Raw genomic sequence first — 27,638 nt, 5'->3', positions numbered from 1 at the left:
CCCTCCATTCAGTGAAATCAGATCACTGTTCGTTGTTCATCCTTGATGCAAAGACATTTCTTTTTTCCACTGCACTGCTAGTAGAGTGGACACATTTACACAATTATTTCACAAAAAAAAAACAACACAATTCACCTCATCAGGATAACATATTCATACCTAGTAATAAACTGCAGTATAGTTTAACATAAAAAATTCTGAGTTCTGAATTACATGAACAAAATCCTCCAAAAGTAATTGTTTTTATTTCTAACGAAGGAAAAAGAAAATTGTTAAGACTAGTATGTTTTTATTGTGGGGGTATAAATCCTGACAGCAGATTTGCAAGCATAACATGCTGTTTGAGAATAAGGCAAGGTGAAATTGATATTCACGCAATAATTTGTAACTTGTATTTATTGGAAGAGTACAGTATAAGAAACAGCATGTCATTTAATTTTACGTTTAGAATACGTTTAGTAACAGCACTGGATTGTCCAAGTCAACATCTCGAAGGCGACTGCCAATAGACTGCCCTCACTCCCTCTTGAACAGTTAGCAGAGTGGTGGATGCGCTAGAAACTCTTAACATGCCGCCCCCATTGAAGTATCTGACTTCAAGCATCAAAAAGGAAACAGAGTTTATTCAAGGCTCTTTTAATTATTCCCTTGGCAGTACGAATGCTGGAGATGCGAGCCCTACCATCAGGTCCATAGTGTAGTTCTTGTATTCGAACTAATTCCCAGTGGAGAGGAGGCCGGAATTCTCTAAGAAGCACTAATGCTCCTGGCTGCGGAGGTTTATAATCCTTCTTCCACTTATTTCGTTGTTGAAGAGTTGATAGATATTCATCTGACCAACGACGCTAAAAGTTCTGGTACATACGTTGAAGACCATTGATCAAGCCGGTTAACATTTACTACAGATAAATCAGGTAAGGAGTTGAGGACAAAGGATTACCACCAGTAAGGAAATGAGCAGGAGTTAAGGGACTTAGGTCATTCGGATCATTAGACAGACTAGTAAGTGGCCGAGTATTGACGCAAGCCTCAATCTTAATTAATAAAGTTTCAAATTCATCGTACGATAGAATATTCGTTCCCAGTACTTGCTTTAAGTGATATTTAATAGTTTTTATTCCGGCTTCCCAAAGGCTGCCAAAATGGGGAGAACGAGGAGGAATAAAATGCCACGTTTTCAGCACAAAATGCGTTTGATGACGATGATCTTCAGAAACTAGCATTCGTTTTAATTCACAGAGTAAATTATTAGCACCAATAAAATTTGTGCCGTTGTCAGAATAAATATGTTTATCGTAACTCCGTCTTGCTATCATTCTTTCAAGAGCGTCAATAAATTTCTTAGAACTCAAATCCGGAACAAATTCTAAATGTTTAACCTTTGTAGACATACAAATAAACAACGCCACATAAGCCTTGCTTGGAGTAGATCTTCTTTGCATAATTCGACGGTAAAGAAATGGGCCGCAGAAATCTATTCCACAATTTTCAAATGGGTATGCAGGTTGCACTCTATAAGAAGGCAGATCGCCCATTAATTGTTGAATGACCTTATGAGCAACTCTACTGCAATTGAAGCAATTTCTAACGATTGATCGTGAGAGTATTTTACCATTAATTGGCCAGTATTTGGTTCTTATGGCTGCAAGAGCCTGAGGGCCTGTATGCAAAGTCTTAAGATGTTTATGTAGAGCTATCAATTTTGTTATTTGATGAGAGGATGGTAGAAGAATTGGATTTTTGAAATCTTGAGGAATAAGGACGTGTTAATCTTCCGCCGACACGGATGACGCCATTTTCATCCAAAAAAGGAACTAGAGATTTTAATTTATTGCTCACTTCCCTACCATTCTGTAGTTGATTTTTATTTCCCTAAATTCTTCTTGTGCGTGTTTGATCCAGATTATATCTGCCTTATTTAAATTTTCAGCTGTCAAATGTCCAGCAGCCCTTTGCTCGGGATTCTTACAATTTTTTATGAAACGGCTGCAAAGAGCAGTTATACGTAACAATTTTTTCCATGAAGAAAACTTATTTATTAAGTCAAATGAAGTTGACATACCTAACTGAACTGTTGTTTGTTTTCGTTCTTCGAATTCTGAATTGATGGAAGTAATTTGTATTGGCTTGGACCAATAGTCTTGACGTTTTGACAATCACCGAGGTCCTTTCCACCATAACTCACAACATGATAACTTATCAGGACACACGGATCTTGAGATTAGATCTGCCGGATACGAATATGCATCCATGTACAATTCTGAGTCAAATCTTGAATTTGTGATGTTCTATTTCTTACATAAGTTTGCCAAGTTTGAGGAGGCGAATTTAGCCAATGCAAAACAATTGTGGAATCGGTCCAAAGAGTGATGCTCGCAATATTAATATCTAATGCATTACGTATTTTTTGTATTAGTTTAGCTAATAGTAAAGCTCCACATAACTCTAGTCTAGGTAAAGATATAGATTTTAACGGCGCTACACGAGATTTAGAACATAACAGCTTAACGGTGATGTCTTCTTGAATGGTTCTAAGATAGAAACATGCTCCATAGGCTCTTTCAGAAGCATCTGAAAATCCATGCAGTTCATACTGTTGATTCGTATTACCGCTTGCAACTCGTCTATCTACGGATAAATGATTCAAAATTTGTAAAGAGTTTCTGTAGTTTGTCCATTTAACTTGAATTTGCTCAGGAATCATTTCATCCCATCCCAGATCTCCTGCATAATTAGTTTGGCATTAATAACGAATAATTTTGATATATCAGACAGAATAAATCGTTTAGTGATTCTAGTTGGAAGTATCGTTAAATTAATTTTAAATCTAAAGGAATCGGAGGAAGGCTGCCAAAACATTCCTAAAGTTTTAATTGCCTTATCGCTAGATTCTTCTCTAGTAAATCCAGTTTCACGACGTTCATTTGGAATGTTTTCCATTATAGTAGGATCATTAGAACACCATTTGTGTAGTTCAAATCCGCATACCTTCAGGAGAGATATCAGTTGAGACTGTACTTCAAATATTTGCTCACAAGAATCGCTTCCAGTCAAAACATCATCCACATAAAAATCACGAAGTAGACACTCAGCTAGCACCCTTCGGAAAGGATTGTTTTCCTTCGTTTGCGAGTTGAACTAATGTTCGTATTGCGTGGTATGGAGCAGATGCAGTGCCATATGTCATAGTTTTAAGTCTATAAATATTAATTGCCTCAGCAGGATCATTCCTCCACAAAATACGCTGGAGATCGCGTTCATCTTCAGCAATTAATATCTGTCGATACATTTGCTTTATATCTGCTGTGAAGACGTTAATAGGAATACGAAAGGATAATAGAATTGTGACAATGTCTCGTTCAATTGTAGGTCCAATCATGAGTACATCATTCAGAGAGTTGTTGGTAGATGTTTTAGACGATGCGTCAAAAACTACGCGAAGCCGTGTACTGGAAGATGCCTCTTTAATTACCGGATGATGCGGCAAATAGTATGTAAGGTTCGGTTCATGAAGGCTGGTTGTTTGTTCCATCTCACCATTCTCCAAGTATTCGTTTAAAAATTCAGTATAAGCTTGTTAATCGTTTAATCGCATGCTCCTTTGAGTCGCCTAAAGTAATAGTAGGATCTGTAGAAAATGGTAAGTTGACTATAAATCTGCCATCAGATTGACGTTTAACATGATTAGTATAATGTTGTTCACAGGCTATTTCTTCAAACGTTTTTGACCTTTCTATTAGTAGTTCTTCTATCCTCCAGAAAGATGATATAAGATTTTCTAAATCGTTTAATGCAGCAATATTACAATGAGTAATAGTAGTAATGGAAGTAGTTTCAATTTCTCGTGATTTACCTGAAGTCATCGTCCCACTGACAATCCAACCAAACTCTGTATTCTGAAGAACTGGTAAATTAGAGCCAAGCTTGATTTGTCCTTCTATTATTGTATTATAGAAAATACTAGCGCTAATAAGTAAGTCAATCCCTCTCTACTCTTCTAAAAGTGTTTGTCAGCTAAATTTACTTCATTTGGAATATTAAATTCTTTGTGTATTGAAGATGCAGGAAGATCATGGGCTATCCTTTTCAACACCAATAACTCTAGCTCTTGCCAAACCTTGCCAAAGTTGCCAAACCTTGATTTAATAGTAGTTCGTACGGAATATTTAGCTGATGTATTTGAGTTCCCAATGCCAATTATTGATGTTGAGGTTTTGACTTGTTGAATGCCTAATGCAGCAGCAAGTGACTTGCTCATGAAATTTGATTGGCTACCGCTATCTAGTAAGGCACGACCCGGATAATAATTACCCTGAGAATCTGTAACCAACACTATCACTGTTGCTAGAATTACTTCTTAATTTTTGCTTGAGCAGATAGCTACAACGTTAGGCGCATTCCTTGGTTCGGATTCCCTTTCAATCACTTGGGAATTAGATATTTTTTGTGAATTTTCAATATGAAGTATGCTATGGTGTCACTTTTTACATTGTTTACAAGAATATGGCTTTTTACATTGAATGGTATTCCGTCCGTCTTTTAAGCAGTTAAAACACAGATTATGTTCTCTTACCTTATCGTATCTTTGGGAGGAAGTACGTAGTCAATATAGTCAGTAGTCAATTGATTGCAGGAAAAGGCCATAGTCTTGTTTACAAATGGCACAAACACGTTTAAAAGGATTGATATTTGTATTGCAGAAAGTCTTTTGTACTGATTGAGTGACACGAGAGTTTTTATAACTGTTTGTGTTAAATGTCCCTTTGATGTGGGGTTTAGATACATGATTTTCTTCCCGTACTTCTTGAATGACAAACTGACCATTTAAGAACATCATTACATCTTTAAAGGCATATGGAGTCATTCTAATAATGTATTGTAAAAGATATCATCCTTTCAGTTGTAATGAGAGAATTTCTGCTTGTTTCTTTGATAAATTTAGATCATGAATGCGATCATTTAATTTCAATTGCTTAATTAAGTGTAGTTCAGTTACTATATTTTCTAAAAAGTTTGGGTCTCTGTAAATCATCTGATAAATTTACACAACCTTCAACATCAACAGGTTCATCGTCTATTGTCCATATTTATGGTGATACTGGAATTGGAAACTGTGTATGCTGAGGCACTAGTCTTATAGCAGAGGGAATACCAAATTATTTAACAGTATGTCTTATTTCATATCCCTGATATTTTCATTATACGAAAATAGTGGTTTGTGAAGTGATCCTTCAGTGTCAAATCACTGGAATTAGAAATGGGTGACAAGATCTGTTCAACTAACCAGTCAACAGCATTATACTGAATTTCAGCAAATATGAGCCCAGAACCTGTACTGACCTGCTTATATCCAAAATACAGTTCTTATTATTTATTTTTTATCAGTGGAGTTATATTTCTCCCCTGAGAGTTTAATGTTACCTCACCACAAATAGCAGAAACTGTCCAGATGGTTAATGCAATCATGGGCATTTTTTTCTTAGAAAGTTCACTATTACAAAACTTTATATACACATTAATGTAGTATATACATTGACTTTGCAGGGAAAAATAACATCACAAATTGATAAGAAAAGTTTCTGTACCACTAAATGTTACATACACAAGAGGTCGCTCCTGACTGTTATAGTTGAGATTTTTTATAGCCAACATGATACACTGTTTATTGTTTCTATTATTACATCCCCAGCACTTTGTCACCAAACCAAATTCATATATTTCATGCAATGTGTGACAATTACATTTAGAAAAAATATTATATGAATCATTTTATATAATACTGTGTAAATAATAATAATATTTATTTTTCATGGCTACATATCACCTCTAATAAATTATAGTTTATTAGCAACTTAACTGCTGCAATATATATATATATATATATATATATATATATTTGCATTGTTCATGCACATGTATTTGCACGAATGTAGGAAGGGCAATTCAAAAAATCTGAGGCCGATTGGGAAACTCTGACTTCACATTCAAAATCACCACCCAAAAATACAAAAGATTCCGCAAATATTGACCGTGTAATCAGAACATTATTATCACTGGTCAGTTACACTGATTACCAGTGTAATAACTGTTGACCAGTGTAATCAAAATTTTCAGTTTATGTTCAATGGACTTGAAAACTGCTTTGAACTAGTATCTATCTTCTCTAGAAAAGAATTGAACAATAAAATTATTGTTCAATAGAATTAGAATTATTATTATTAACAATAGAAAAAGAATTGAACTCTAGTAAATTGAAAAGATATTCAAATACCATCTATAATTGGTAACAATTATTATTCAAATACCATCTGAAAATTATAACTGTTTTAGTTACTTTTAGAGTTTTAACTGTCTAAACAGTAACCAAAAGAATGCAGCCACATACTAAGAATGCAATTTTACCTACCTGCAAACAAATAGTTAAGTCAATGTTAGATGTTAGCACAAAGAAAGAATTTATTTTCAACAGTACTCTGTCAATTAACCAATATAAGTAAGTAAAAGGTTAATTACTGAGTTGTAACAAAATGTTTAAACAAGATTAGATTAATGAAAAATCCTTAACATACACTGAGTTACCTTCAACATCAACCATCAGATTTGTATAATCTCATAACCAACACCTTGGAACTAATAGGCTGATCAGCAAAAATAGTCTTTCTCTATTTAAACAGATAATGCAGTATAACATCTGAATGAAATCTGATTACATACCACATCTTTATGAACTATTAATCATAATCATTAGGTTTGTTGATATACCATCTTCCCACTCAACAGATTAAACATTAAACATACTATTATATTACAAGTGAGGGATTCTATTGTATCGTGTATGTATGGCAATCATAACATGGCCAAATGAAGATAATTAAAATGATATTTTAATTTTAGATAATTTTAATTTTAATGAGGTCAATCCATTTGAAGTGTCCCAAAAAAACATAAGCTGGTTGCTTGATCAATTAAAAAAAAATGAAACACCCACTTGCTTCCTATATGTTTCAAGACCTTAAAACTGTTTTTTTTTAAATCTTTTATTTAAGCAGTTTACCTGTGGCAGTCATTTCTGTTATGGTGCGCATACCTATTTTTGTGATGTAAGGGTTTACTGAAAAAATCATAACAAAAACTATTAGTCCTGTAAGAATGAAACAAAAAGCAATTTAATCATATTTTCTCTCAGTAAAAGATTGGTCCAGTGGTTTATTTACCTTTCTCCCTTCTTTCTATGAGAAAATTACCAATAAAGTTGAACATGAAAAACTGTAAAATTCACATTTGGTAATTTTTTTCAAAAGGCAGAGATGGCATACACAGTTTGAATTATTTTTTTATATGTTAATAGTTTTACCACAAATAATATTAATGGTGATTTTACTCCAAATTTTTATGAATTTTTGAAAACTAATTTTTTTTTAACTTCAAATTTTGGCGTCGAATAGCTTTAATGGGGCTAGTGATAAAAATATCAAATTTGCAGTGTTTATGTAGGTGTTATGGCATATAAAAAAGTTTCTTGTGTATTGTACTAATAAAAAAGTTATAACCTCTCAAAAATCATGAAAAAAACTCTTAAAAGCAATATCAATTTGACTTGCTAAATAAGTGCTCCAAGGGGGTTTCTTGTCTTCTTTGCACTTTACATTTTTTATATTTAGCCTCTATGTTGTTGAAGCTGACGTTTTCAATATTTTTTAAATTATTAATGGAAGGTTGTAATTTAATTATAACTTAAGCAGTACCAGTAACCTAATACAACTTTGATTCAAAAATGCTTGTAAACCTTACCCAAATTGAGATTTCAATGTGTAGTCTACATCTTTTTTCAAGAATTTATTTTTATATTGCTTTATTTTTGTAAATACTATCAATGAAAAAATAAATTGTAGTAAAATTTTAATCATTCTTCAATGAAATAACTTGTTTTTGTAGCAATGAAAGTTTTTATTTAGTGTGGTTAACAAACAGCTGTGATATCTCTTCTGATAATTCTCTTGAAATTGTGTTAAAATGACCCATCACTGTAGTTAGTTCAAGTGGTGTCAACTTTCTCAGGACTATGCAGATTGGTACACACTTCATACTCATCATATACACAAGCAATGTATATATCTTTTTCCGTAAGTGAAAGTGGTAGAATAATTGACACAGGCTGGCCTTCATAGTTCTTGGAGTCTAAAGTAAAGTAACATCTTACAATGCCTTCTGACACAGGAACATACTTGTGGTAGCTTCTACTACCTTAATTTTTATGGAGGTAATACACCCAAAATGTGCTACAAGCAGCATCCAATTGTGATGTGGGGCAATGTATTACTCTTAGTCTTCGCATACATATAGTTTTTTGTTCTGCTGGGAAAAAATACTTTTGAAACGATTAACACAAACAGACTTTCCAGAAACTAAATTAAATTTTTTTTAAATGTGTTCTTTAAGAGCTTGCTCTAATGTTATTTGTCTAATGTTTTTCATTAACTGTTTTTTATGAGTTCTCAAAGGATCACAACAGAACTGTCTATACAGATGACTGAATTTTGACAAAAACTTTTTTTCATGATGTTTACAAACACTAGTGACATCTGAATTAACACGAAATTTTAAGGAGTTCTTCTGGCACTGCACCATACACTGTTTTATGACACTTCATTCACATAGATTCTTATGGAACATTGTTTTACGAGAAATTATAGAAAATAATGTAAAAATTTAACCAATTTTAAAATTTGTAAATATTATTAAGTAAAACTTATTTAATAAACATTTCCAAACACATGATGAACATTGAGACATTCAGTAAAGATGTGAACAGGTCACTTATTAATGTCAGATTGACCAGTCTGTAACTGCAAAGCTAAATGATACAAAAGCATAAATGAGCATGTTGTAACATGAATTTTACACAATTTTCATTGCTGAACAGCTGTTGGTATTGCCAACCTATACAAAAAAAATGTATTAAAATATTTTTAAAGTAACATACATTTCAATTTACTTTTTTTACGTACTAGGCATACTCATGAAGTAAGGGCTGTTCGGTCATTAAAAAAATTAACTTGTGAGAAAAGGTTTTTACTTAGTTTAAATTTACTACATATCTGCTTCACTTTTCCACATAATCGTCATTCTGTTCTAAGCACTGTTCATAACGCTGCACCAGTTTCTTTAACCTCTGCATAAGTCCCTAAAAAAAAAGTCTGCACAAAGTCCCTTTTTTTAGTGCATAAAAGTTCACTGCCTGGGAACTGAACCAGTTAACAACGGCAGTCTTGAGTTCCTCGTCATTTTCAAACTGTTGTCCACCAAGCCACTATTTCAAATGAAAGAATTAGAAGTAGTCACTAGGTGCAAGGTCGGGACTATATGGAGGGCGGTTAAAAAGTTCCCAACGAAAGTCTTGAATCTTCTTCATGGTTAAGGCAGCGTTGTGAAGGAGGATTACGCCAGATGACAAGTTTTCTCCGTCGTCGGTACTGGATCGCACTCTCAGTTTGGTGAGTGTTTCGTATTACACGTCAGCTGTAATTGTTGATCCACGTTCCACGAAACCAACCAAATTGACGTATTTTTCGTCCCAAAACACGGTAGCCAACATTTTTCGACTGAAGTACGGAGATTGCTCAAACTTTTTCGGTTTTGGTGAACTGGAATGGCGCGATTGCATTGACTGTTGTTTCGATTCTGCATTGATCTAGGATATCCACTTCTCACCTGTAACAATGTAGGAAAACAAATCATTTCAAAACAAATCTTGTCGATGGCAGTACAAAAACGCTCATCCACTGCACATTCTTTGCTCTTTGTGTTGGTCGGTGAGCATTTTCAGTACCCACCTTGCACACAATTTGTGATATCCGAGTTTTTCTGTGACAGTCGTGTAGATAGAGGTGCGTCACAACATGCGGGAATTCATAAGCCAGAGCACTAATCGTTACTCACCGATTACATTGCAGTTCTCGGTTCACTTCTTCAACGATTTTGTTCGTCTGAATACTGGGCCTGCCACTCCGCTCTTCATCATCCACATTAGTGCAGCCATTTTTAAAGTCTCAACACCATTGTCTAACTTTTCCTTCACTCATTACTGTAGGTTCATGCACTAGGCACAACTCCCAATGAATTTCAGTCACGGAAGATCCTTTTGCACACAAAAATCGAATCACAGTGCGCACTTCACAACTGGCAAGAGAAACGATTGTTGCGGACATTTCGATCTGCATTCATTGGCAGGCAAACGACTACTAAATCAAAACAACTGCAGTGGCTTCATAAATAGCCAATAGATGGCTCCCTCCATGCATGAAACTGTGTTCAGACCTGCTAATATTTAAATATACGCTGATGGCCCTTACTTTATGAATATGCCTTGTAATTATTTTATGTGTGTAAATTATTGAATACACATAGCTAAAATATTGTTTTATAAATTTTGTATTTCTTTTAAAATTATTTTCAGCAATTAGTAATCTTGTTTTTAAAAAGAATATTTATTAGGTACAGAAAGAATAATACGATTTTCCCAGCTCAAATTACATAAGAAACCACCAACTTTACTTCTTAATTTGTGTCCCAAAAATTACAGTAGTAGTTCTTTTTATTAGAAGAGCTGAAATCTGGGCGAAATCCTTTGCTAACCATAACTTGAAACCAAAGCGTTTCCAAACCTATGCTTATATGTATTTTTTTTCATTATTTTAACCAGTAGAACATGTCCTGAAAGTTTCTTTGTGGAACAGTCTGTATTTTATCACCTCTCACTCTTTAGCACAGATTAAATTAGTTTTACATATCGTCTTTTAAATTGTTCTTCCTGAAATGATATATCAATAGCACTAATCATTTTCCTTTCTCATCTAGTTTAGCTTTCTTATTTACATCTTGTACGTCTCATAATCCAGTAGGGTTGAGATCAGGAAAGTTTCCTGGCCAACAGATAGATATTATTGTCACTTGTAGACTTTTTTGCTGCTTTTAAAGAGTGAAAGGAAACGAGGTCTTGCTGGAAGAACCAATTTTTGCTTTCCATAAGAGGTAGAGCTCTATGTTTCAAAATTACTATAAATTTTTCTTTACTTACCATTCCTTTGATAGGAACAACATGACAATGAGATCATTCACCAGAAACACATTTTTTTTACTGCATGTTTATCCGATTAATCAACTGTGTTTGAGAGAAACAGATTCTCCAACTGTCCTTTGAACAATTTTGTATATTTCCTTTTACAATGTAATGTGTTCTGTCAGAGAAAATAATTTTTAACATGTTTTCAAAAGTCTAATTTACATATTTAACGTATTGCAGTCACGATCTTTATATTTTCTGTCAGAAGCTGCTTTCCAATGGATGTCTGTTTTCTACTTCAAAAAATCTTTGTTTTACCATTAGATAATTCAAAACTGGGCCCACCAATTTGCCTTTGAAGATCTTAACTTGATTTAATACCTAGTGCTTTTTTATTATGAAGTTTTTATTTCATTCCAAAGCACAAGCCTTTGTATAAGAAACAATCAGAAGTTTAAATCTCTTTATTAAAATATTAATTTTAACAATTCAAGGAATAATATCTTTGTCTCCACATTTCTCCCCTCCAACACCATCAGAACATTCAATTTCACTATAACTTAACATTTTGCTTGTGTGCTTCATTTCATTACTTTGACGAGAATGATGTCAAATTACTTAGTCAAAAGTTTATAAAGAATGTGGATTTCATTCACCATTCTTTCTCTACTGCTTTCTTTTTACACTATCCAGTGAAATTGTTCATATTCTTTAGTTTTCATACAACCCCAGCAGTAATAGTCTAATAGTCCAGACAAGAATAAGAGGCAAATCGAATTGTTCAAATAAGTTACATAAGTATTTCCTAGCTTCTTCACAACAAAATATAGAAGGGTCATTCCATGTCAAATCAATCCCCCAACCTGACCATCACCAATTTCACTGGATTGATCATATCTATAAAGTGATGGAAAAACATTTTTTTTTTTTTTTTTAGTTTATTCAGTCACTCAGTTTGTGAAGGACCTGTAAAAAAGTAAAAAATTGCACAAAGCAGGATTCAGGTAATTACAAGAAATTAATTTTCTCAGCTCCTACAAGGGCTAGAAAGCTCAATTTGGTGCCATTTTAAAGCTCATGGAATGGGCTTTCATCACTTGACAAGAATTTTGTGACATTAATAGTTCAAGGTAACCAAAACAATTATTATTTTACCTTGAATATATCCAAAAGTGTATTTTTTAAAGTTAGAACAACAAAACGTTTTTGCTTCCTAATGTGTTGTACATGTGGTAAATATTTCATAATGGGATTGCAATGTGATCATGGTGAAATAAAATTATGAACTTGTACATACTCACCTCTTAACTGCAATTTGAATAGCTTCCAAAGATATTTACAAAAAAAATTACACAGTGTACATCTATTTATACAACTTAGTTGGCATTGTCCACTTGCTTTGAGAGGTTATGAATTTTTCTTCTGAATTTACCATGGGATCTACTTTTGAAATAACATCACTCCTATGTACATTAAGAACATCCTCAAAGTTTGGGTAGTGGAAGGAAGATGAAGTTCAATGTCGATGTAAGAACTTCATCTTCAGTGTTCGATTTTCCTCATTTGAGTTTAGAACACACCCCAACCACCAATAATCAAGAACCCAACCGTTTCTGTGAATTCAAGATCATCCTCAATATTTTTTGTGCTTGCTAATGTTGATTTGTTAGAAAAATAGAGTCTGTTATTGTACCAAGAGGTAGCACCATCACTGTAGTAATAGATCAGGCTTGGTTTTGTGGTAAAATGAAACTGCATGAAACCAGTTTAATATTTCTGAAAAAGCTGCACTACTATTGTGTCATGTGTGAGACAGTCAGAAATTATGACAAAAGATGTATGGATTGTTGTTGGATCTTGGAAATAGACTGTGAAGGGGTGAACTGCTGCCTATGCATTATTCCAGTGAAAACCTTCGGTTGCATCCTAGAGAGTGAATGAATAGTTCTCAGCTCACAGAGTACAAGTCACAGTCACAGATTACAAGATTCACCTTCTTTCAGAGATACAAAGAAATGACTGTTGAAGAAGTTTTTTAAAAAGTATACTAATGAATTCTTAAGTAGGTTTGATTAATGTCTTGATAGATATTCTTTTTTCAACTTGTATCTACTGTTTGTACGTGATGTTTTCAATGCAGTTGAGCTTGTAAGCTTCCTCAATCCTTCCCTTGACTTCTTCAAACCCAGGACAATTATTGCAATTTCTTAAGTAGCAAGCTTCAGTTGGATTAGCACACACTACATATGTCATAATATCTTTGTAAGATTTAAGTGGTCAATCACCTTCTATCAGTTCTTTCATTCTACAATGCATAACCATAAGTTTTGCGTTTTGGTGCGTTGTACATACATGAACACTGTGGGTTCCACTTGCACTGTTCACTGTATTCTGGTCCAAGGTTGTGATGAATTAGTCATGAAACTCTAAACCTGTAGAGAAAGGAAGCTCAGTTAACAAAGAGTGACTGAAAAATTTGAAAAAAAAAATTACATCACTTTATAGATATGATCAATTCTCTTGGGGAGTACACCACTGAATCTTCTGTTCCAAGAGATGATCCAGACTGAATATTACTTTACTTATCTCAACAGGATGAAACATGTACATTCTTTTGCTGGCACTTGGAGTCATGTCATGACATGCTACTCTTCTACCTTATCAAGTGACTCAGTCTTGAAGACTGGAAGGAGAGAGTTTTCATTTATTGAATCTCAATTAGCAATTGCCACATAGAGGGAACAATTGAAGTATTCTGCTGTACCTAGTTCTTATAAAATTATTTTTTAACTTGATCCCATTGCATTCCTATTATGAAATGTCTACCACATGTACAACAAACAGGAAGCAAAAATTTTTTTTTAAATTAAAAAAAATATATACTTTGAATACTTTGAATATATATATATTCAAGGTCAAATTATTGTTTTGGGTGGCCTAGAACTATTAATATTACAAAACCTTACCAAGTGACATATCATATGAAATCCCAATCCAAAACACCCATTAAAATGATACCAAAATAATCCTCTGCCTCTTACAAGACCTGAAAAATCTATTCTTTTGTAATTACACAAACTTTGCTTTTTGCTATTTTTAATTTTTTTTTTTTTTAGGGAAGCCTTTATAAAAAACTGAGCAAATGAAAAATCTGAAGAAAAAAATTGCATCACTTCCTGGGTAGAGCCAAACTTGGAAATTTTATTTGAATTAATGGACATGATTCTGAGACGTGCATTTATTTTCACTGGTTTGTTGTAGAATGACCCAGAGGTGTAAACATATTGGATCATATGTCGTCTTTTTAGTAGAGGAAAATCATCTTAAAAGATGCAGTAAGATGTTTTACAAGAAATTTATATATATATATATTTCCTTAGGGGGTATTGTGTATTTTCAAGCTAGTATTGTGTAGCCAATGTCTATCTTTTTTCTCTTCATTCCCTCTATACCATTAGGCAAAAGATTTCTGATCTTTTAAATTCACTTAACATGAGTTATTAATTTATTAATCCTACAGCTAGACTAGTCAGGTAGTAGGACCTATTCCTTAACCACCCAGATTTGAGAGGTTTACTTCCACATTTTGGTGTAGCTTAGATAATATATTCAAGACAGATGGCATCTACTTTGCAAGATGGTCTGCATTATCACCCATTCTGATTACTGGTCCTTAAGCTGAGGAAGTTCCTGCTGCAGCAGTGTTCATGCTACTGACTCAAGACTGGTTACATGATTTTTCTGGGCTGCTCAATTTAACTCAGGATTTTCTTATTTATATGACTATTGGAAGCCATTTACACATCACAATCCCAAGAGCTGGGAGCCAAAGCCCCCTGCTAGGTCAATACTCACAAACTGAGCAACATCAAAAATTACCCAGAAACCTATATTGCAATCTAATTTCTACTGTGTAATCTGGAGTTTTATAATTTCATTAATTACATTGTGAATTACTAACTCCATTTGTTGAAAAAAAATTCCTCATAAATAAATAAAAATTATTCTTAAACAGTTTATGAGCAAGATCTGCAGGTAATAATGTCTGAGCTTACTGCAAGTAAAAAGGGTAAAGATTTTATACATGAAGTACTTTACTATATAACAAACAATCTGATGGGAAATTCTTCTAAAAAAACCCTGAGCTATACTGAATATGATGAATCACATTTATCTTTCCATTTCTGTTAACACTTTTTTCTTGATGCTCAATAGGATATGAAAATGAACCAGTTGTACATAAACAATGAAATATCAAGGCAAACATTTTTAAGTCGTTTGTTCTTCTGGTAGGAAACCTTTCTTGGTTCCAAAGAAGTATGCAAGATTAAGATTTTACAGGCATTTTAGACTATGAGATGCGTGCACTATACTTTATTCACTTATAAGATTCAAATATAAGAGATTTAAATATCAACCAAGTGTTACTTTTGCCAACTTACAAAAGATTTTCTCAAACTAGGTATTGAAAATTGAAGTTTCATAACTATTTTATGTAATTTTATTAACTTCCAATCTGGTATTAAACTGGACTTTTATTTTTCATTATTTTCTATTTATTTAGAATAGATCATTTTTCCCCTCTTTTTTTTTAAATATCAAAAACATTTTTGGTTAGGTTTAAAATTAGGACTTCTACTACATTTTCTATTTTGATTTAAATTTTAATTTCTTAAATATTTATTTTTGTTTTCAATTGAATTTACTTGTTTATTGTGACAATTTAAAAAATCAATTAAACATCATCAATAAAAACATAAAACCTAAAAGAGTGCTTTCAAATTCCAGTTTTTTTGTTAAATACTTCAACAATTTTCTCTCAAAAGTTAATGAAGATATAATTCTGGGTCTCACTTGAAAAAAGAAACTGCAAAAATTTTGCAGTTCAAAAACTACATTATAAAACTTTCAACTTTACCTCATAATTTGTGTCCCACGAATTTCAATGTAATCTTATTTTACTAATGGAGAAGAAATCAAGATTTTACTATCCATAATTTAAAAAAACATATTTTTGAACCAATTTTAAATGAAATTTTTTCTTAATTATTGCTAGTACAATTGTACATTACAATTACACGATGAGGTAAAATAATCCATAAAATAACAGTAAGGATGAAAGGTTAACTGCATTATATTTTTATATTAATCTAAAACTTACAAAATCTCTTTTATTCACAGAATTATCACAGACACAAAAATAAAAGTAAATTACATTAATCGCTTTTATGAATACAATTAATATGTCTTACCAAACTATATTTTTTAGTAAAAGATTTTTTACAATCTATACAATCATATTTCTTCTCTTTGGTATGGGTATTAAGATGTTGTTTTAAGTTATAAGGACGATAAAACGATTTCTGACAAAAATTACAAATATATTTTTTCTCATTAGTGTGCTTATTAAGGTGTTGCTTTAAATTAGAATTATCATAAAAAGACTTTTGACAAAAGCTACAAATATATTTTTTCTCTTTTGTGTGAATATTAACATGTTGCTTTAAATTACAACTCCTAATAAAAGACTTTTGACAAAAGGTACAAATATACTTTTTCTTGTTAGTACGAGTATGGCTATTAAGGTGCTTGTTTAAAGAAAACATGAAATGAAAAGCCTTTTGACAAAAGTTACAAGCATACTTTTTCTCATTAGCGTGGGTATCAATGTGTTGTTTTAAATTAAATCTATCATCAAAAGATTTCAAACAAAACCGACAAACAAACTTTTTTTCTTTAGTGTGCATATTAATGTGCCTCTTTAAAGCAGAACTAAAATTAAAAGACTTTTGACAAATGTTACAAATATAAGTTTTTTCTTTAGTATGTATATTAAGATGTATTTTAAAATTAGAACTGTCATTAAAAGATTTTGGACAAAAGTTACAAAGATACATTTTTTCTTTTGTGTGAATGTTAATATGTCTCATTAAACTAAATTTACATTGCAATCTTTTATTACAATATTTACATACAAATTCTTCAACATCCCCTTTTTGCTCAGTTAACGTATTTTCACTATTAATGTTTTCATCTAAATTTTCAGATCTTACATCAGTAATTTTTATAACTTCATCATGTATAAAAGTTTTCACTTGTTTCTTGCATTCACTGTTCTCCACGTTTGCACTACTATTAACCTGTAACTAAACAAAAAATTATTAAATAGTTGAATATGGATTAATTTATTTTATATTGTCTGACAACAATCAAAACAATCTGAGTAGAAACGTAACATAATGATTACATGAAAAAGACTGAGTACGTTCACCCCCTTTTATACTTGAAAGATTGAGTTGGTGCTCAAAGATGTTGCTCCAAGAAAAACACCAGGATTCGATGATATCAATCCAGAATTTGTATTAAACTGTGGAAAATACGCAAAACTTTGGCTGGCCAGATTCTTCACTGACATAATGCAGACCGGTAGTGTACCCACAGAGTTCAAGCAATCGAAGGTAGTAACCATTTTAAAACCAGGGACACCAGCAAACTTACCTAAGAGCTTCAGGCCTATAGCATTGCTATCAGTGACATATAAATTACTAGAGAGGCTTATCTACAACAGAATCTGTCAGAGAATATTTGATGTTATACCGATTGAAAAATCGGACTTTAGGCCAAAACAAAGTTGCACGACCAAGTTCTCTTGCTCACAATGTACATTGAAGTGGGGTTCCAAAGAAATCTTAAAACCTCTGCTGCATTTGTTGATTTATCAGCCGCTTACGACACTGTCTGATTTGTAAGGTCCTCTGCGCAATCCCAAGCAAACTAGCAGCTCACCTCCTTAATAACATGTTGAATGAAAGAATGTTCCAAGTTATCATGGGATCCAATATAAGCTCACCAATGAAACTCAAGAATGGCCTTCCACAAGGGTTGGTACTTGCACCTCTGCTTTTCAGCCTCTATGATGCAGACATGCCAGAGACAAGATCTAAAGAGCATAGCTACGCCGATGACTAGGTGCTAACATCAAAATGTAGATCATTTGAAGAGTCGAAGGAGGTCCTGTTGGCTGACCTGGATAAACTGGGAAGGTACTTCTGAAGATGGTGCCTCCAACCAAATGCTAGTAAAACAGAGGTGTCATGCTTCCATCTAAGTAACAAGTTCACCAAGTTCACTGATAGGGAGCTTAAAATTCTATTTGAGAAGGCTCAAATAGCTCAAAGAGCTATGGCTCTTTCACAATAAGACACCAAGTCTATGTGTGACACTTACCTAGGTGTGACACTTGATAGAACGCTTTCATTTAAGGAGCACCTAATGAAAACTGCAGAGAAATTGAAAGTGAGAAACAACATTATACATAAGCTCTGTGGAACAATGTGGGGAGCATCGGCTTCCACTTTTCGCACATCAGCTCTGAACCTCGTGTTCTCAGCTGCAGAATATTGTGCACCAGTGTGGCTTAACAGCCCTTGTGTTCATAGAATTGATGATCAACTTAATAACACTATGAGAATGATTGCCCGGGTTATCAGGTCTACTCCTGTCGAATGGCTCCCATTATTGAGCCACATACCATCCCCAAACCTATGCCGTATGAACAGTCTTATAAGACTGTTCATACGGCACAGGTACAAAGAAGATTAGACGGTACAAAGAAGACGGTATGAGTACAAGAAGATTATGGACAATTGAAACCTACCAATAGATGAGAACATTGAAGATACCAATCATGGTCACCTTCGATCTAGAAAGCCACCTAACAAAACAGCATTTGCTGCCACAGAGGAAGGATTTAACCTAACTTACACCTGGCGTCAAGAATGGACCACAAAGCAGAATAACCAAATTCCAAGTATTACTCAAAAGCCACCGGGTTTTGACTTGCCACGTAAGACATGGTCAACGCTAAACAGAATACGAACTCAGCAAGGTAGATGCACCTTTTTCCTTTATAAATTGGGTAAAACACCAACGCCCCTTTGCAAGTATGGTGAAAATCAAACTGTTAAACACATCACAGAAGTTTGCCCTAGATTAGCTTATGAAGGGACTCCTGAAGATTTCCTGATGGCAACCCTAAAATCAGTAGCTTAAATTAATTTATTACATGTTTGTTTGTAATTTTTGACTTAATTGGTGTTGTGTCTTGGTGCCATATGCTAAATAAATAGATATATGAAACCAAAATAAAAATAAAAACTGCTTTCAGTATCATATTTTTCCTTTAAAATATTGTAAAGGGAACTGATAAATTTATACACACAGACTGTCTCAAGTAGTTTCTGCCACACTGTATAGATGTCTTACTCTTATCAGAATAATGAAAAAAGTTCACATTGGTCTGGTGTAATATTTGGTTGTCATAATAACATCCGGTTCAAAACTTTGTTTTTGAGTTACAGCTAGCAAAAGATTTCAGTTAGATTTATTTATGCTCTAAAGGTCCAATGACACAAATGACTTCTCTAAAGACAAATTATTGATCAAATTTAGGGCTTTAAATGCAATCTTATGTAAAATATTGAACAAAGCAATCCCAGAACTGTCCAACAGTTTATAAGAAAACTGTTATAAAATCTACAAAATTGACTTAAAAAACATGCTTTTTTTAAAATCTGGAATAAATGATAAATTGGCAAGTATTTAATACGAGATATGATAAAATATGACAACTTAACTTTTTAAAAAACAATTTATATTTTATGTTGATATTATTTCCTTCAAAGTAGTTCCCCATATATTCTTCCCAATATCCCTATATTCTTGGTTGAATTGAGGAGTCATTATAATATTTGTACTTAAAAATTTCAAATTGGAAGCCATGCTTATTTTTTATCTTTCATAAAGTTCAAAAAGGACTTTACAACTTTAAAAACATACAAAAATTTATTTAGATAACTTACAGATTCGGTTGAGATCTCATTTCATAATAAAACATATCCAAGTTTTGACTCGGCATAGTTCATTACTACCAAATTCGGCCTCCAGCACTCTTACCAGTGTTGTTAAAAATGGATACATTTACTGGTGTGGAATGTGCTCTCTGTGCATTTACATTTCACGATTTGCAGTCAGCAACTGCAGTTCAATGTAATTTTCGTAGAGTATGGTAGGGAGTCTCCTACAAAGCATACAATTTACTCTTGGCACCAAATCTTCATGGAGACAGGCTATTCTGATATATATACAATATCATTAGGCCACCCTTTCATCCCTGAAGCTGTTGTGGAACAACTCAGAGAAAGCTTTGCATGTAGTCCAAAGAAATCAACAATGTGTGTCACTTGAGACTGGTATTCCACAAATGACTGTTACAAACTAACCATGGTTCCAACAAATTACAGATGACAAAAAAAGTTTCTCGGCTGCATTTTTGTGTGGAAATGCAGACAATACATTTTAGACAATGTAATTTTTAGTGATGAGTCAACATTTCACATCAGTAGCAAGATGAACACGTATAACAGAATATGGGGTAGTGAAAACCATCATGAAGCTTTGTAGCACATTGTGATAGCCCTACAGTCAATGTTTTTTGTGACTTAAGCAAACAAAAACTGTAAGGCTCGTTCTTCTTCCAGGAGGCAACTGTAAATGGTATCATTTATCTGGACATGTTCTAAATTTTTCTAATTCTTCAGACAATGGTGACCAAGACAGAAGCCATTACTGTCAGCAAGACAAGGCACCAAATTCACTACCACCTACAAGTCTGAGATTTTCTTGATATTCGATTCCCAGGTCGTTAGATCAGTCATGAAGGTTCAACTACACGGGCACCTTTCTCCTCAGATTTGACTCTGCAAGATTTTTTCTCGTGGGCTTTCATTAAAGATAGGGTTTACGTACCACCTTTGCCTCCTGATCTTGTCAAGCTAAGACTTCAAATTAACACTGCAGCTGCAGAGGTAACGCCTGATCTGCCAGCTACAGTTTGGAATGAAATCGACTTAAGATGAGATATATGTTGCATTACAAACGGAAGCCACATCAAACCAAAGTGAATGTCGAGTGACAAACTTGATATGTTTTTTCTATGAAATGAGACCTCAATGGAATCTGTAAGTTATCTCAATAAATTTTAATATGCTTTTAAAGTTGTGAAGTTCTTTTTAAATCATCCAGTATCTTGGCAATTGTTACTTTTATCAAAACACAGTTTATTAGTTAAAAGTTAAGTCTTTCACTATAAAAAATGTGATATGTTATTTATGAAAATGTCAACAAACAAGTAGGTTATTAAAAAATTTATAAGATAACTTTCAACAAGATTTCACTTCCAACACTATTAAATTAACCAATTTGAATAAGCTTGAATTTTTTTCATTCTTTCAGTGAAAATAATAACTAATTTAACTTACTGTAAATGAACTAACTTGCAAAATATTACTTGTATTGTAAAACAGTGAGACTTTTTATTTATTTAAATATAATAGAATACTAATTATTAATAGAAGGCAGTTTTTTGCCATTTTACAAAACTCTCCTAACAATGACTAACTGAAGATAACTAATCATTACAAGAAAAAAATAGGATTTAATAAATTCTATACAAGTTACAATACATATAACAGATTTATTAAAATTTGAACAGAATATAAACAACATAAACATTACTCATAAATAATCACACACCAGTTTTACTTTCAATTTCCCAAAAACAAATATGGTAAATGGCCTGCTTTGATAGCAATACACTATGTAGCTGATGACTTAACAATTGTTTCAATCTTTCAAAAATCCTTGCTGTAGCTTTGATATTTCTAAAAAAAAACCTTCTTCAGTTCTCTATTCAAGATCTTCAATACAGAGTTCTGGAGTATTGTAAACCGTACTTTTATTTTATCTTACAAGCTGGTCCTGCATGACTGATCCATCATCTTTTTAGGAAGTAATCGTCCAAGTACTAGCTAATACTGAAACTTAAGAGATGGTGGGGCACCATCATGCATACACCAGATGTTATTCTTAGTTCCAGAAGAATTCATCTAAATAATTCAATAGGAAATTTTATAAAAAAAAAAAAAAAATTTTTTAAAATAGTAATAATTTTCAGAGTTCAATTGTGATGGTGAGAAACATAAATCAATCGGTGAATTACAAATGATACAAGACCAAATATTTATTAAAAATGATAACTGAAACCCTGACCAAGGAATTTTTTGGGTTCAACAATGATTATTATGAAAATTGATGATATATTCAATTTCATCAGTAAACATTAATGTGAGTAAGTAAAATTGTAAAATTACTTCATTAAAAAAAAAAACCAACATACTTAGCATTTATAGATCTAGAAACAGCATACGATAACGTAGACTGGAATAAAATTTTCAGCATTTTAAAAAAATTAGGGTTCAAATACACATATACAACATTGAAGTTTGACTCCATTAGTTAAAAAAAAACTGGATTCCATCTGCTATTCAACCTATGTGAAACATCTCTGACAGAATGGGCTAGGGTGTAATTGTCATATGAGTTTTGCTGTACTGATAATGAGAGGGAACAACAAGATTTGTTGAACTGTTATTTCTGTATTACAAAGATAACAGGTGTTCAATCATGGAATCATGTGTTATTTCTTCTTATATAATTGGTTTGTTATACTTAAATTGCTTCTTATTCTTACCTTTTGTGCAAATGGGACAGCAGGGGTATGGCAAATCATTACATTAGGAAGGAATAGCCAAAGTGTGAAGAACTTTCGGCTGGAGAGAAAAATGTTATACATTCCCCATTAACTATTTTAGAAATGAGTTTTCTACATCCACTCCATATAAACTAGAGCTTTCAAAAACTTTTTTAAGGAGATGGATAAAAATGGTGCTGGATTTCATTATTTGAAAGAAAAATCTCCTTGTGTTAATGATACTAAAATCAGGGAATAATTATTTGTAAGTCCCCCAAATAAGAACCTTGATTAGAGATGGACAATTTGAAGAACTGTAAAGCCAAGCTGAAAAATCAACAAGGAAATCATTTAAAAATGATGAGGAAATCATAAATCTTTCAACTGCCATGACATAGTGGGTGAATTATTACAGCCATACAAACATTGGAGTATAAAAATCCATTTCTTGGATTCACACTTAGATTTCTTTCCAGATAATCTTAGTGCCATCAATGATTAGCATGAGAACACTTCAATCAGAACTCTCATGACTATAGCCAGAACATGACTGATATTTGATTTCAAATATCAGTCATGGGAAACAGGTACCAGCAGCAGTAGAGTGCAAGAATTCTCACAGACGTCATGCTGAAACTAGTCAAAATGGATTCAGGGATGATCAAAATGGATATTTCCGTTAAAATCTGAAAACCGAAATATTTTCACGATCACAATACTTCCTTACTCCGCACAAGGAAATAAAAACAGCAAAATAACAACTACCACATTTTACATAAGTTGAATAGTGGTCTCCATGCATGTTAATTCTTACCTTTCTTTCAAAGTTTACCTGCATATCACAAAAAACTGTGGGCAAGGATAAAATGTATTTACATATCTGAACCAAGTGTAAAAAGTTCTATTAGGTTTGTATATTTTGTTCCTTGTGTCAAAAAAAAATAATAGTGTTTCGAACTGATAATTAAATTCAATCATAATTAGCTAATATTCAATTATTTAAATTTATTAATTTAAATTATTTTAATTATGTCAGTTTATAATTATTTAATAATGGTGGAGATGAAATCCAGCTAAAAATTCTCATCATCAATTTCTGCAATAACATGATTATTTGCCAACAAATTTTGAGACAGATTGAAAAATCTTTTTTTTTACAATTACAACCTTAACATTGTTTAATAAAGTATATTTTGATTAAACTATTACAAAAATATAAACAATTAAAAAATCGATATGGTTAACGGTTTGAAATTTGTCAACATGTTTATGCAGTCATTTTTTACGTATTAGTGGAAAATTACCATAAATATATGTATCAAATATAATGATTTCTTGATGCAATGTTATATAGATTAAAAAAAAAAATTATAAAAATTAAAAAAATTATAGACGTAAAACGAAAAGATCACCATTTTTTTAAAGAGCATTTTTTGTTATTTTTATATATAAAGAATTTTAAAATGAATAGCCACCAGGTATACTTTTTTCTGATACCTGTAAATGAATTAAAGATTTTATTGTGATTAATTTATGACAGAGTAAATACATTTTTTTTATTTTGAAAAGATGACTGACCAACCGACCGAGTAAACGACCGCAAACCTAGAGCAACAACAACTTATGCTCAGGCGGCAGCTGCTGTTCCTGTTCCTGCTCCAGTTGCTGTCGATGAAAGTCAGCTCATCAGCAAACTTGCGCCCACTTTGGCTAACATGATTGAAAGAATTATTGAAAATAAAATGAAGACTTTCAATAGTAAAGAACCTGTTAAGCCAAAGATATTAGTACAGCCTCCTGAAGATACATCTCCGAAACAGAAAGTTGCTCCTGTTCAAAAGAAAACGGACGCTAAACCAGAAGTCCAAGTCCGTCTTAGAGAGATTCTAGATGATCAGAAGAAAGTGATTGCTTCGCAGTCCGTTATGGAGGCTTCTAAGCCTCCAGCAACTGAGGTGGCCTCTAAACCACAGAGGCCAAAAAACCACACAGAGGGGGTAAGTATCCCTCCTCCCAGGGGCGGTGACTGGTGCGATCGCCGTGTCGGGGGTCGGGCAGGTTGCCGCTTCTCAATCGGCGCTGATCCATGTCCGTCGTCGTCGGCGGATTCGGTGATCTCGAATCGGAGACCGGAAGCTACACGGGCGACAACGTTCTCCGTGAACACGATGCTGTTCACAAAATGGAGAAAAAAAGAAAAAAGGATGGCCGAAAGGTAAACCTAGGCCATAATTTAATTTAAAATTAGCGAGTCGATTGTACAATGGAACATCAATGGATGTTTCTCAAACATCCCTGAGCTCCAACGCTTGGTACATGATGTAGACCCGATTTGAATATGTCTGCAAGAAACACATTTCTGGATCGACGTCCTGTATAGATCTTACTCTCATATGTGGATAGATAGCTCCGAAGTACACCTTCCATGTTTTTGACGACCTGCATGGAAGCGATCATTTCCCGGTGCAAATTGTAATTGATGTTACAAGAAAAATATACCCCATCTCTAAAAGATGGTTGTTTGACAAGACAGATTGGACGAGCTTCACGCTAAGACGATACTCCTCGAAACAACTGGAGTTATCGGGGACGATGTCGACGCTATAACAAATGCGATACTTGACTCGGCATCGAGATATATTCCCAAAATATCTGGGAAACTTACAAAGAAACCCGTTCCATGGTGGAACGATGAAACTAGTGAAGCTATTAAAAGAAAGAAAAGAGCGTACAACGCCTTTCAGAAACGTCCTATCACAGATAATCTTATTGCCTTTAAAAAATACAGGGCGTATGCAAAACTTCTCATGATAGATTCAATGAAACTATCCTGGCAGCAATACTTGTCATCCATTGACAGAACCACTACTGCATCAGATGTTTGGAGGAAAGTGAAGGCGATTTGTGGGCGTAAAAAAAAACTCGTTTGGGATTTAGAAAAATAAAACCTGATATCACCAAATCAAGCAGGTTTTCGGCAATACCATTGTACCGCCGATCAAATGATCAACTTAGAGAATATTATATACAACAGCTTTATCACAAGGAAGCATTGTGTCGGAGTCTTCTTCGATCTGCAGAAGGCTTTTGATATGACCTGGCGACATGGAGTAATGCTCCAAATACATGAATGGGGGATTCGTGGCAAACTGCCAATCTTACTGAGCAACTATATGAATGACCGCACATTCCAAGTCAACAACGAATATTCATCTGTAAAAATCTTGGAAAATGGCATACCACAAGGTTCACCGCCGAGCAGTACCTTGTGTTTATGATCGCCATTAATAAATTGATATTAGCCATTCCAGTACAAATCAGCAAAAGCGTCTATGTCAATGATTTGGCAATTGTGTATGCCAGTAACAAGACTGCTACGGTGAAATACAAATTGCAACGAGCGATTAACGCTCTAAATGAAGTTGCAAGGAATAATGGATTCCAATTTTCACCAGAAAAAACGTGCTGTGTACACTTTTGTATGAAGAGAATTCAAAGTCATATTTTGACAATCAGTAATAATCCAATACAATACAAGGACAATGTGAGATTTTTGGGACTGGTATTGGATAAATCCCTAACGTGGGGATTACATATACAGGACTTGAGTGATTGATGCAAAAAAACCCTAAACATTATAAAATGTTTATCGAACATCAATTGGGGCACAGATATAAAAAAAATTGAGACTATATAAGGCATTGGTTCAATCAAAACTGGACTATGTATGTATTGTATATTCATCCGCTAGGAAGTCGTATTTAAGAAAGTTAGACGTAATTCATAATAGCGGAATAAGATATGCGACAGGCGCTTTGCGCACAAGTCAGGCGACTAGTCTAATTTCCGAAGCCGGAATACTGCCACTATATTATAGAAGAGAGATCCTTTGCTAAGATATGCGGCAAATATATGGTCTTTTACTGCCCATATAAATAACAAACTTTTTAACAATCATCCATGGCTGCATTATACGAACATCATGCTACCTATTCCAGACCAGCCGGAATAAGGTACTGACAAGAATTAAGAAGGAAACACGAAATTGCTATTCCAGATACATTAGCAATTTCTACGAAATACCGCCATGGCTCTTCCCAGCGGTAAATACAAGGTTGGATCTCCCTCAGGAAGAAATAAAAAAGAAGCCAGCAGTGATCATCCAACAGGAATTTTTGGCAACCGTCAGTACCTATGAAGAACATATCAGAATTTATACTGACGGCTCTAAAACCGAACATGGTGTTGGATGCTCCATATATGTAAATGGAGAAGCCCACTTTTGGAAACTGCCAGATATGGCCAGTGTCTACACGACAACACTTAATGCCATACAGCAAGCTCTTCGGTACACAGAACGTTATTGTGAAGAGAAAGTGCTAATATGTTCCGATTCTCTAAGTGCACTTGTTGCAATTCGGAACAAGAACATTAAGGATGTCCTAATTGCAAACATCCTGTCCATTTTATACGTTTTAAATCGACGAGGACAGCGATTTGTATTTGTATGGACTCCAGGGGATGCTGATATTACAGGTAATGAAAGCGCAGACGAAGCTGCCAGAAAGGCAACAGTCTGCTATGTTTTGGATGCATTTCCTGTAAGAGTGGCAGATGTTAAAAACTGTCTTAGACAGTTTACTATGTTAGTAGTAAGAAACAAGTGGAATACTGATTGGAGGAGTTTAAATACAAAATTAAACTCAGTAAAAACTTCTCCATATAAATGGAAAATCGACATGAAGTTGACTCGCCAAGAACAAGTAGCTGTGACCAGACTTAGAATCGGTCACACGCAATTAACAAATTCATATTTGTTAACCGGCGAAGAGAGACCAATGTGCGGTGTTTGTAATAAAACACTTACAATTAAGCATCTAATAGAAGAGTATACCATATATGAGGACCTCAGAAAGAGGTTCCTGCTAGGAAATGATATTACTGCTGATTTAGATAATGGAAATGAAAGAAAAATAGTTGCATATT

General features: G+C 33.6%; 4 protein-coding genes across 4 annotated transcripts in view; all 4 read right to left on the bottom strand.

Moving 5' to 3' along the window:
- Positions 1 to 899: 899 nt before the first annotated feature.
- LOC142317665 (uncharacterized) lies at positions 900 to 1,535 on the bottom strand. Its single transcript, XM_075354219.1, has one exon. The coding sequence runs from the start codon at positions 1,533 to 1,535 to the stop codon at positions 900 to 902; it is 636 nt and encodes a 211-aa protein (XP_075210334.1).
- A 686-nt stretch (positions 1,536 to 2,221) lies between these two features.
- On the bottom strand, positions 2,222 to 2,704 carry LOC142317664 (uncharacterized). The gene has a single exon (XM_075354218.1). The coding sequence runs from the start codon at positions 2,702 to 2,704 to the stop codon at positions 2,222 to 2,224; it is 483 nt and encodes a 160-aa protein (XP_075210333.1).
- Positions 2,705 to 3,088: 384 nt separating this feature from the next.
- On the bottom strand, positions 3,089 to 3,532 carry LOC142317663 (uncharacterized). The gene has a single exon (XM_075354217.1). It carries the CDS (start codon positions 3,530 to 3,532, stop codon positions 3,089 to 3,091), a length of 444 nt encoding a protein of 147 aa, XP_075210332.1.
- A 12,646-nt stretch (positions 3,533 to 16,178) lies between these two features.
- The window catches only part of LOC142317662 (uncharacterized), a 122,646-nt gene continuing 111,186 nt past the window's right edge, over positions 16,179 to 27,638 (bottom strand). Inside the window, exon 11 of the mRNA XM_075354216.1 lies at positions 16,179 to 17,208. Coding sequence (XP_075210331.1) covers positions 16,279 to 17,208 — 930 coding nt within the window. The 3' untranslated portion in view covers positions 16,179 to 16,278. The remainder of the gene's footprint in view (positions 17,209 to 27,638) is intronic.

This window comes from Lycorma delicatula, chromosome 1 (assembly GCF_047948215.1).
Source record: "Lycorma delicatula isolate Av1 chromosome 1, ASM4794821v1, whole genome shotgun sequence".
Taxonomy (NCBI): Eukaryota; Metazoa; Arthropoda; class Insecta; order Hemiptera; family Fulgoridae; genus Lycorma; species Lycorma delicatula.
Note: the sequence above shows the minus strand (reverse complement) of the source record. Positions and strands in the feature narration are given on the sequence as shown.